General features: G+C 37.3%; 1 protein-coding gene across 1 annotated transcript in view; it reads left to right on the top strand.

Moving 5' to 3' along the window:
* Positions 1 to 755: 755 nt before the first annotated feature.
* Positions 756 to 13,090, top strand: part of LOC149937440 (putative sodium/potassium-transporting ATPase subunit beta-3) — a 74,770-nt gene continuing 62,435 nt past the window's right edge. The window contains exons 1-2 of the mRNA XM_090153269.1: positions 756 to 1,033; positions 4,968 to 5,119. Coding sequence (XP_090009395.1) covers positions 5,033 to 5,119 — 87 coding nt within the window. The 5' untranslated portion in view covers positions 756 to 1,033; positions 4,968 to 5,032. The remainder of the gene's footprint in view (positions 1,034 to 4,967; positions 5,120 to 13,090) is intronic.

Here is a 13,090-nt window from a genome sequence, read left to right as displayed (position 1 = left end):
AATCCATGATAACCAACTATAGATAGCGCCCAACAGCAACCGATGGAGACCGATTTTTGGAGGTCACTTCCCCTTAAGTGGGTAGTCTCTTCGTTACAAAACCGTCAATCGGAAAGCTCTCTGAATTCGAATCTAGCATACGGAGTTTTATATTATCTTTGATAGGAATTGGCGGGGGTAAAACGCGTTGGCGCTGTAACTCCACCTAGACTCGTTTCGGTCGAGAATAGATCGATTCCGAAAATCAGTGCCTTAACTCTACCTTGTGAAGAAGACTCACTTCCCCTACGTCATTGCGTCCTATGTCTTAAGCTTGTAAAGTGGGGGAGCGAACGACGTTACGATGTAAGGGAAATGAGTCTTCGCAAGATTAGGGTTAAGGGAATTTTCACAAACTGACTTACTGTGTCTTACTTATGGGGATCGTTATCGGCCTACGGTGTAAAGACAGTATTTCGCAAATAATAAATACAGCGTATAATACTTTTCTAGGATACGCGTCGTTAAAGATGCAAAAATGAAACGCGGGAAATTAGGAAAGATGTTTACGGACAAGAAATTTCCCGCTATATTACGACGTCGTCCGGATCACGTGCGCCCCGCTGGACTGGCTGGCGGTCCCTTCCGAGACTGGCAGGGTTGGCCAGTCGATGCCTGGTCGTAATAAAATTTCCTCTGACAACAGTCGCTTGTTCGTCCCGGCCGGAGCGCTAGTTTCCGCGCGAGCTCGGCAAAGACTAAAAGCGCCAGAATAGCTCTAGCCGAGGCTTAGTTGCGGCCGTACGAGATCGATATAGGGCCTAAGGTTAAACAGCGCGAGCCCTTTCGCTCTATATTCATCCGTGGCGAGGCGAAGCAGCCAACGGTAAAAAAGCGGAGGCCAGCCAACAAATTAGAGACCGACGAGAGAGGATCGTCCGGATTTTTCGTGGCAAACATGACCGAGTCAACGGCGCTTTCTATCAGACACTTACGGAAACACACTTGTTGGTCTATTTACTGCCCGTGTCAATATGCATTTTTCATCTGAACGGTAAGGATGCTTTTATCATTTTGATTAAAGTTGGCACTTTATTTTAAACTTAAATAAGAATAATAAACTTAAAATTGTGGAAATATAACTTTGAAAATTGTATTGTATCTATATTACGGTTAATAGTTGAGAAAACTGAAAATGTTTTACTCAAATTCAATCATCTGGAAATTTACCGTTAATTTTCGCCATCTATAAAAATTCCTTGCTTTTTATCGGTTTAACCGATATTTTCCGAACAAAAAACTATTTCACGCAGTCCAAATTTTACTCCGCCGTTGAATTCGCTAAATCATTTTAATAAACTGTAGCCTATCGGTTACTTTATCTAGTTTGTTATCGATACATCGGCCTACGTCGGATACCGCCCGCAATAAATACCAAATTAATAACGGGTTTAACTTAAGTTAGAATATTGATAAAATGGAATCACATACAGGGCTGGCGCTAGGATTTTCGGGCCCCAGGTAATTTTTACTCCAAAATTTGGTTTTTCGGAAATAGTCAGATAATTTTAGTTAGGCACCCGTTCCGGCGGGCCCCTTTCGGAGGCCCGGGCCCGGGGTACTTTTGCCCCGCTTACCACCCCCCCCCTAACGCCGGCAGTGATCACATGTACAAATGCTTTTCTCGGCGTCACGAGTCCAACTTTTACTTTCTCGGCATTCTCAATTAGTAATGTAAAAGATACATTATTATAGAAACCTATATTATCATTAGTTTATAATCTCTAGAGAGTGAAGAAAATTTCTATAAAATTGACTCTAACTTATCTATGGTAGTCTATAGAGATATTTCAGTGGGGGAAAAGGGGTATCAAATTTGTCGGCTGCTTATATATGGCCAGCTTCGATCTGGTGAAGGTTGGCAGTACTTGACGTATAAAAAAAGTAGTTTATGGTCACCATTTTGTGCGGGTTATTTCGCTCGTGTTTATGTATCAACTTAGTCGTTTTAGCAGGTTTTAGTTGTTAATTTTTGTTGAAATATGAATATGGCAAAACAGTTATCATCTAATTCGAAAACTTAAATGATGAACACTCCAAACATACCCGAGGAAAAATGTCTCGAACATATTTTCACTTTTGTAATATCATCAAAGGAGCTAAGCCTTAGCCTTATTAACTAGAGCTTTAGCCTCTCGGAAGATTATTCTGCCGTTTTTTCGTCTTGGTGTTTTATAACAGATGGTGTTTTAAAAAACCCTAAAACATCACGAATATTAGCTCCTTTTCTTTCGCCGTCGCAATTAATAACGTAACACCTTCGATGTTTACTAATTTTTAATAGTAAAATGTCAGTACACATGCACAATATGGCGGCACCAAAAGAAATATTATAAATTCCGTAGATGGCAGCAATATAGAGATTTTTACCACCTTAAAAATTGTCAACCCCTTCCCCAATATGACGTTTCAAAAATCCGCGTTGAAATATCTCTATTACAAGCAAATGTTACACTGAATTTTCCCGTGGAGATCACCTTTGCTTATACGTCGTGTCCACTCGCTGAAAGCTGTCAAAGTTCTGACAGACTGATGTGACGTTGCAGTGTTGCACGCCATATTCCAATTTCCATTGTTGTTTGATCGTTGCGGGTGGATTTCGCCTTATTTCCTTGAACTGTACAGGGTATTTGTTTTTCACCCTAACAATATCATTTGAAAAAATATATTTTATTATTTAGAATTTTGCTTGGTACAACGTTTTTTGTGCATTTGAAGCATCGTTGCAATTGTTTTAACCATTAATATACTGGTACTACATAACTGAACACAATAACACAACGGACTATTTTTACTAACCTTGATCTGCCCTAATGAATTTTAAAATCTCGAAATATGATAATACGATAAAACCTGTTGCCCGATGACGAAACACTTACGTTCGGACAATTCTATTACTTTAATTCATTCTGTATTATAGTAATGAATAAATATAAACGACCAACATGAGTGTTTTGTTTATTAATATTTGTAAGGGCGGTCCAAAAATAAGTACCGCAGTATGGGGGATGGTGGTTTGTTCAAGCGTTATTTATTATCACAGGAGGAATTCTATACCGAAACTAAAACAATAAATAATTGGGATAAACTTAAAATGTAATTTAGTAATTTTAAGATATATGAATAAAAGTGGGGCCAGTGTATTTGTGACGTTATTTGGAGGGTGGGGGATCTTTCTAGTTACTGCTCTTCGTTACTGGGGAAGAGTCGAAAAAGTCGACCTTCCCCGTTACGTAATTCCGATTCCTTTCCCCGACAACTTCTGCGTATTTCCCCCTTCCTTGACAAATGCTACCTATTTCCATCCTTGACAAATGCTACCTATTTCCATCCTTGACAAATGCTGCCTATTTCCATCCTTGACAAATGCTGCCTATTTCCTTCCTTGACAAATGCTACCTATTTCCTTCCTTGACAAATGCTACCTATTTCCTTCCTTGACAAATGCTACCTATTTCTATCCTTGACAAATGCTACCTATTTCCATCCTTGACAAATGCTACCTATTTCCATCCTTGACAAATGCTGCCTATTTCCCCCTCCCTTGACAAATGTTGCCTATTTCCCCCTCCCTTGTCAAATGTTACCTATTTCCCCCGCCCTCGACAAATTCTGCCTATTTCCCCCTCCCTTGACAAATTCGGCCTATTTCCCCCTCCCTTGACAAATGCTGAATATTTTCCCCTCCTTTGACAAATGCTGCCTATTTCCCATCCTTTGACAAATGCTGCCTTTTTCCCACGCCCTTGACAAATGCTGCCTATTTTCCCCCGCCCTTGACAAATGCTGCCTATTTTCCCCCGCCCTTGACAAATGCTGCCTATTTTCCCCCGCCCTTGACAAATGCTGCCTTTTTCCCCCGCCCTTGACAAATGCTGCCTTTTTCCCCCGCCCTTGACAAATGCTGCCTATTTTCCCCCGCCCTGACAAATGCTGCCTTTTTCCCCCGCCCTTGACAAATGCTACCTATTTCCCCCGCCCTTGACAAATGCTGCCTATTTTCCCCTCCTTTGACAAATGCTGCCTATTTCCCATTCTTTGACAAATGCTGCCTTTTACCCCCGCCCTTGACAAATGCTGCCTATTTCCCCCTCCCTTGACAAATTCTGCCTATTTCCCCCCTCGCTTGACAAATGCTGCCTATTTCCCCCCTCGCTTGACAAATGCTGCCTAATTCCCCCCTTGACAAGTGCTGCCTTTTCCCCGTTGAGAAATGCTGCCTAATTTTTCTCCGTTGAGAAATGCTGCCTTTTTCCACCAACAAATACTGCCCTTAGTTTTCAATAAAATTTTGACTAATAAAATTGAGAGAAACCGGTCTCAAGCTAGTGACCGTGGCTTTAGAGTAAAGAAAAGCGCTTGTCAAAAAACCGGAAAAATCATATCCTCCGTAATATTCTTGACAGGAAGGTCTTTTGTCCGCGCGGCTGTCGTATAAAAGAAAGATGTCATCCATCAAAGTTAGTCGATAGTCTGCTCTGGTTGGCGGTTCCACATTCCGCTGGTCATCCGCAAAGCTCTTGAAAAGGGAACGAGACTTGGCAAATGAAGTTGCGTTCTTCTTATCAGTCTCAGCAAAAAAACGAAATGTGCTAAATTTGAAAGAAATCATTCGTAATTTTTCCTACTTTTTGGTTTAAATTGACCAAAATTATCCCAACTATTTCTCTAATGTTTGACCGATAAAAATGACCAAGGAAAAATATTACTTCTTTTATATATAACCAAAAATTCTTTCATAATAACTAAAAATCTTTTTTTTATATTTTGTTTATTACCTAACAAAATAATTATAAACAAAATATTGGTTTTAAAATAAAGCCAATGAAAAGAAACTTTTAATAAATATTTTTCTGTTTAAGTAACGTTTAATGTATTTTACGATAAATTAAAATAACGGTAATCATAATTTAAATTTATTTTTTCAGGAAAACTTTCATTCAAAATAAAATGGGAAAATAATGTGAAAACGGATTCATTGTCACGAGAGAAAATGACAGCCTTTTTCCTCGGGAAATCCCAACCGTTATCCGAAAATGTGCTGCCAGATTGCGAAGAAAAATCTCTTCCAGTAATTACAGTAAGCAATTTTTTTAATTTATGTAAAGCTGTTATGTATGGCCCGATACAATTTCACGGGCAGTGTTGCTTGAAATTTGGCGGTAAATTTAATTTATGTCGGAACATTGACCAGTGTACGGGGAATTTTCTCAATCCATTTCTGACTTTTAGTTTGACAATTCCGTCTACTAGAGGCTCTCTTGTATCTAGACCCCGTTGCCTCTCCAACCCACAAAAGAAATATGGCGTTGCAAAGTGCAAACACATTGGGATTTTTTCACTTTTCCCAGCTTCTTTAAAGAAGTCTAATTCCCACACATAATGAAGGCAACGATTGACTTGGTTGCAGGCTGAAACCAAGTTAGGCCTGTTGAAAAAATCTCAACTAAAAACAAAAATTCAATTTAATACTTACAACTTTAATCGGTTTTCTGCAAAATTTTACAAAATATCGTTCGCTTAAACGGAATTATCGGAGATACGGTGCTATATCGTACGCCGTTGAAATTATCGTACTGCTTAAAAATTTGCTCGAAAATATCGTGCTGCTTATACATTTGCTCAAAATTATCGTGCTGCTTGAAAATTTGCTCAAAAATATCGTGCTGCTTATACATTTGTTCAAAATTATCGTGCTGCTGGAAAATTTGCTCAAAATTATCGTGCTGCTTGAAAATTTGCTCGAAATTATCGTGCTGCTTAAAAATTTGCTTGAAGTTATCGTGCTGCTTAAAAGTTTACTCCAAATTATCGGGGTGCACGATAATTATCGTCTGGCAACTCTGCTTCCAGAGTTCTATTTACTCGAAGCAATCTAATGTAAGTTTAACGAGCCCTTATTGCTATCGTGGAAACCCCTGGGATAGAAATTTAATCCAACAACCCCATTACAGCAGCCCATGTTTGAACAGCTAATTAACAAAGCGGGGGAACTATTCCGAGTAATGCTGCTGTACAGGGCGATGCAGTTTGTTCGGGCAGATCATTTTTAACCAAGTTCGAAACAGTAGAGTTATAATATTAATTTCAGTTTAAACTTTATCAAAATTTTTTTTTCAAAAGTTGAAATCAGTAATAATCTAATTTTTTGAAAGTTGTTTGGTTTTTTTTTAAACAATAGTTCTTTTTATAAACTAACGTGGCCTTCTTGTTGAAATGTTGCTCTTACGTCACAGTCTCTTACTTTGACAAGCCTACGAGCGCGCGCTACAGTCGCGAGGAACGAGGAATACACTAATAAAGCTGGGTCTTGTGACGTAAGAGCAACATTTTAACAAGTTGGGCAAGACCACTTTTTATTTTATAAAATCAACTATTCTTCAAAAGTATAAATCTTCTAAATTAATAGAAATACCCTTTTTGCTGTTAAATATGTAAGTGGCTGTCAATTAGAAATTTGTAGAGTCGCTAGAACATCATTGAAAACTTGTAATCGTTTATCCCATTGAAAATGTTAAAAGTTTGTGGTAAATACATTTGGTAGTCTGAATATGGTTAACGTTTATGTACAATTATACCTAAAATTCATTTAATAATATATTTATGGGATTTTCGATGATATTTTTTTTTAAATCCAGTATTGATTTTGCATTTTTGAGAAATCTATGATACATTTATAAAAATAATGCATTGAATATTTAAAAAATTAAAAATAACCACTGGATTAAAAAAGATTTTGTTTAAAGTTTCAAAATTTAATTAGTCCTCTCACGGGAGCAACATTGCGAAAAACGCTCGAAATTAAGAAACAGTTGAACTTTTAGTTGCTAAGCAGATCCTTTGTGATTTATTATCTGCTTAGCAAACGAAACTAGCAGTTTCTAAACTTTTCACGTTAGCCGCTACGTGGCACTGTGTTCTGAAACGGCTAATTTCCTACCTTTTTTCCAATATGCAAATATTTCAACGTTTCGTGGGTGTTGGAAAACCTCAAATTGGCAGCCCCTGTACCAATTATGGTTCCTGTTAAACCAGTCAAACAACGTCGCTGCGAAGAATTCTTGTATTTGAGCGAAATATGAGCGGCCTTTTAATGGAGCTAATTTCTGAAGTTGTCAGTTTTAAAGGCTGTTTGAGAGTAAATTAGTTCAGCGGTCCAAGGCCCGACAATGGACGTCGATGATAGAAGCATTATCTGATAAAACTAAAAGCTATTACAACGGGCTTATCGATCAGCGCAGCCCACTCGGAGCACGTACTAATGGTCAAATGCCCGATCGAATCCGTTTTCGTGCTGTGCGAGAGCGCACCAATTCCCCAGCTGGACCATTCAACCGATTCCTTATTGATGGAACGTCACATTCTACAGAATTCCCCTAAAATATGAGATTTTATTTCATTTATTCCCACCGCAAAACATTGACTTCTCCGTTAAATTTACACTTTTATTCCACAAAACTTAAAATGTTAAATTAACTGATCTCCAGTTCTAATAGGTCAGCAAGACTTTTCGGTTTCCAGTCCTCTAGTCTAGCTTTTTTTATTCAAATGAAGGTAGCGATCCTGCATGGAGGAATCGTTTCGGAGCTACGAAAACAATATTACCGAAACAGTGATTTCCTGGAGTACTGAGTTACTGACTAGATAAAACACTTAGCAATTTCAATTTTTAAGCAACAATCCCTCGCCTCATATCCTTCTATCATATAGGATCCTTGCTTATAAGCAGACGAAACACGAAGAGCGAGAGTAAAATCCAAGGAGAATAAATATCACGGTCAATGTAAATCCTCCTTGCAAAAACAGTGTTTAATAACGAGACTTAAACATTATGGCGATCGAATGAGTTAAAGAGTGTTACGAAAAATCTAAAGCAGACCAAGGGTTGGCTCAATAATCTCTGCATTTCCATGAATGCATTCTTGTTATCAACTAACTTGGATTTCATGTTTTACTTCAATAAGGTCGTTACTTATTATTTTACATTTGGAATATTTTCTTAAGAAAAATTCGGTCGGATGGAGTTTGATCCAATAGTAGTCTGGAAGTCGAAAAAACTTCAGAATATAGGAAGATTAACTATACGTATTGATTTTGTCTTAGACCCACAAATAAGCGACGGCATTTATTACGTAGTTTCGTTAGAGTAGATAAGTTTCCGAAAGTCGCCGCCAGAGCGCTGGCATCAGGGGTTGTTCTAAGCTATTTGATCCATATTGAATGCACCGTCCCTTATTTGTTGCTCTAAGATTTGTTTGGGAAAATAGCGGTACTTTGCCCGAGAGAAGACTTCGTGGCGAGACAAATATAACACTAACCTAAAGCAGGTCTGCCAGAGTACCTTTAATTCCTATAAATTTCCATTTTCCAAAATTGTACCTATAAATCTCTATAATTTAAAAAATTGTCATTAGATAGCGAGGGGCTAGTCACTACGCGTAATCGGGTTACAAGCCAGTACCTTCGACTGTACTCATGAGATAACGCGTAATCTTTGGAGTATGTACCTTTATTGAGTACGCGCAATTGGTGTACAGGATATCTTTACTATTTTTAAACACGTTTTAAAAAAATACTAGGTGATTTCTTTTCGCTTGTTCCGGGATTTCCGAGTAGGGTAAGAAGTGTAAGGCCATGACGTCATTTTACTCCGATTCTGTGGTGGCGAATAGTTTGAGTCAGAGTAAAACCGTTTTTCCAAAATGGCCGCCTTTTGCCTTTATAAATTCTAGCCATCAGTTACACGACAAAATCTGATTTACTCCTTTACACCTCCTTTTCAGAAGGAATAAAAAGAGTAGCCCTAATACCTCGGAACAAGCGAATAGTTTATGGACCAGAGCAATTCTCATTCCCGGAACAGTCGAATAAAATGTTTTGGGGTAAAAAGAGTTCACTTTTAGTCCGTGAACAGGCGTAAAGACACCTCTTTAAATATTAAATGTGATAGAAAAAAGTTTTAGTATTTTACTTTTGTTATAAGGGTTTTTATGGAGAAGATATTCGTATATAATCCCATTTTTTTAAGTGTTTTTTACAAACTAATAAATTCCTAAATTTTCTGTGTTAATTAAGTTGCTATAATTAGAAAAAAATCGCCGGGAGCCCTGCTAAAGAATAATAGGTTAATTTCGCCAGCACAATGCCGGGAAAAGGACAGTCATTAACGTGTTTTCCGTTATTTAGGTTTTTATAACTCGCCACCAAAATGTCATTAAAACCCGGCATTTAATAGAATGTCAGAACTCTTAAAAGCGTTTTAACAACGCTCATTTTTAGTCCTTTGTGGCCCTATGAAATCGCACGGCTAAATAAACTTTATATTATATTTTTTTATTGGAAAATGGACCGCTTTTACTACCATCTGCAAAGGTTATTAGCCGCGTTAGTCCACCGCTCGCTCCCTACATGTTTATTTCATTAGGCAGATACTAATTAGCTCCCAAATCGAGGCTTTAAAGTATTAACTAATTACGTGCACTTTTAAGGTTTAATTAGCTATCAGTTACACTCAATCTTTCTGATAGCTATTATCAGATGTATATAATATATTTTAAGAGAAAAATAACTATCTAGGACGTAAAAGCGCCAGGGGCTAACCCGTAAGAATTTGCCTGTACACCGATTACGTAATCATTAATGAGTACAGCTGAGTACACATGATTACGCAATGAGTACAGATGATTACGATGAGTACAGAATAATTACGATGAGTACAGAATAATTACGATGAGTACAGAATAATTACGATGAGTACAGAATGATTACGATGAGTACAGAATGATTACGATGAGTACAGAATGATTACGATGAGTACAGAATGATTACGATGAGTACAGAATGATTACGATGAGTACCGAATGATTATGATGAGTACAGAATGATTATGTACACAGGCAACCCAAAACTTTAAAATTGTTACAGATGAGTAATTGAGTACGGGAGAATTCCAATGAATATGCGTGATTACAGATGAGTACGCGTGATTTCCTAATAGTTACGGGTGATTACAGATGAGCACGAAGATTACAAATGATTACGGGATTATAACTGAGTACAAAAGATTAAAGAATATTACGTAATCATTACAGTTAGGGTGTACACCGATTACGGGAAGTGGTTAGCCCCTCGTAAAAGTGAAACATTTATTATCGTCGAGTAGTGTCCTAATAATCATTCGTAAAATTATTAAAAAATTTAATCGGTATTTATTAATTTGAAGCATACACTACATCACTTCTGACAGTTTACCATGGAGATGTTTTATAATTTTAAAACCACATTTTTTCGATGGAAAATGCTTTAATAGTCAGTGTAATCGAGGGGTAAGACACTCTGCGAACTCGGTGTACACTGCAGTACCTTTGGCAGTGCTAAATAGAACTCGCGAACTCTTGAAAATATGTAACTTTAACAGTGCTAAATGCACGAACTCGGTGTACAGATTATATGAGACTGTCTTACCCCTCGAGTGTAATAACGAATTTCGCTCTCGCATTTTTTTGTTCGAAACATGTTTTGCGAATTCAACATCAGCCTGCGGTGTTACACGTTTCGAGCGAATTACATTAGCAGTATATGCTCGCAAATATTTATCTTTAAGAGATATATTATGTACTTATGATATTATATATTGCTCTCAATACAACTATAATAGTATATAAAGTAAGTAAATATTGGATATTTTGAAAGTTGACGTTTCTTAAAAGCCCTCGAGCGGATGAGACACATTCCCATCGATTCACGTGTCGTGAACTTTGACCTTACGTTAGGTAAGGAATTGAAGTTTCAAATTCGGGCTTCGTCAGACGTTAAAAAGGGTTTTTTTTCAAAATATCGTTCACATCGATTGTTCCTATTTGGCAGTTATTCATTTAAGGATACTGCGATCGCTTTTTTGAAAAATAAGAACCCTGAGAGGTTTCGAAAGTACTTATGAAACAGATAATCTCGCCCAGATGATAATATTTCGATTATAGAAATAGTTTTCAAAAATATCGTCTCAGTTTGCGAATAGTTCGACGAATGAAATGGGCAGAGCTAGCAGCGGTTCTATATTTCTGGAAGGTCCTATCAAATCCTATACTTGCATTTCGTATCCTTTATTTCCTATATTTCTAGCATATTCGGTTAAAACCCAACTGATAAATTTTTAAAAAGATTTACACAGCAACGAGAAATATATTCAATTTGTTATTTTTCTCGTAAATTTAAATCGTGAATTAGCAGATTCGAAAAGATTTGGAATTTTATTTTCTGATCTGTCTTACATTGTTATGACTCCTTTTAAATACACGCTATAGAACTTGCGTATTTTTATATTTGAATCTCATAAAATTCCTTTAAATTGTTAATATAGCTTATAATTGTCCTATAATTTTGAAATTTTATCTTTTAATTCCTAAAATTTTAAAATTTTCATTCTATAATTGCTATTGTTTTAAAATTGTACCCTATAATTCCTATAATTTTAAAATTTTACCCTATAATTCCTATAATTTTGAAATTTAATCCTATAATTTTGAAATTTAATCCTATAATTTTGAAATTTTGTCCTTTAATTCCTATATATTTTGGAGCGCCGATGACGTCGTAGCGAAACTGATTCCTCATTGGCTATTTTCTGGCTAATTGAAAATCAGCATTTGAAGCGTAATAATATCGTTGAACTTACAAGTTAGGCTAGGCGCCCACTGGCTCTCCGTTTCGTATCCGTCCTGCCTTCCACAAGCCATTGTCTCCGTTACGAAGCAAAGGCTTGTGAAAGCTAGGACGGAGACGTTACGAAGAGCAGTGGGCGCCTGGCCTTAGTGCTGCCTCTTCGACCGCCATATCGTGATCTATGTACAGTCCCGGACAAAAGTTCCGGGCCTTTTAGGTTTTGTTGCCATTTTTGTGTAGTTATTGTTTTAAACGTATTAACTTTTGCCACAATGTTCACTCCATAAATAACATTAGGGTTAAAATTTTAGTTTAAAAGCTGAATTATTTGTTTAATATCTTTTGAAATACTTCAGCAATTTTAAATCTGTAAAGATATTTGTATTCAGTGCAACACGGCACGTATAATGCAACCCTTGTAAAAACTTCCTGGGGAGTTATGAGAAGTTGACTTCGAGGGGTGTAACCACTCCCACTTTCATTTAGGCGCAATATTCGTTACTGTAAATATATTTAAAGATTTGTATACTCACGATGTTGTTCTTTCCAAAAAGCTATCACTGAAATTTCTAGCTCGAACTACACAAAAATGGCAACAAACACTAAACGGGACTGTACGTTCTATATTCATGGAATAAATTCATGAGAGTAGTTATTTTTGGGTTTTAAAGTTTAAGTTTATCTTATTACTCGGGCACGTCTGATTTCATCAAATGTTTGACTTCTTTTCGCGAAACTTTGGAAGAAGTTGCGAAATAAAAAGTGTTTTAGTCCGGCTTGCTTTGAAAGAACGGCGTCCATTTGACTCGCTGTAGATGCTTATGGAAATTGCGAGGAATAAATTGCAGAAACCTTAAAGGCAGTTGGGGAAATGTTCTAAGAATATTTGAAGCTGGAGGAGGCTGAAGGCCTAAACGCAGCAGCCGGTGACCGGGAAATAGATGGAAGCGGAATGCTGGCCGTTGGAAAACATTTGCTTCGTTAGTCTTAAGTTGTATATTCGTCTGGAAGCGCTAAATAAAGTTTAATCTTATTTAACTTGTATTCTAAAACTTAGACCTTGGATTCCAAGTAATTAACTCTCACGTCGAAGTGGTATCGTGGTCTAGGTCTCCCCGTGCACGAGAGGGGGGGGGGACGCTAAAATGTCACTGTTAGGGAACCAATGAGATACCGAGCAGATTCGGGTTTTATGGGGGAACGAGTTTACTCCTCGAGCACGAGGGAATTTGGAGCCATAGTTCTAAGTACTATCATTTCAGATTCACTTTAGCTTTCGTCTTTTTAAAATAAAAATCATGAAATCCTATAGCACTTATATCAGGGGTGGACAAATGACCGAGTTTTTGGAAATGGCGATTTTCACCTTCAATTTGGAGATCTCGACCTT

Source organism: Leiobunum rupestre, chromosome 7 (genome assembly GCF_980474605.1).
Source record: "Leiobunum rupestre chromosome 7, qqLeiRupe1.1.hap1, whole genome shotgun sequence".
Classification (NCBI taxonomy): domain Eukaryota; kingdom Metazoa; phylum Arthropoda; class Arachnida; order Opiliones; family Sclerosomatidae; genus Leiobunum; species Leiobunum rupestre.
Note: the sequence above shows the minus strand (reverse complement) of the source record. Positions and strands in the feature narration are given on the sequence as shown.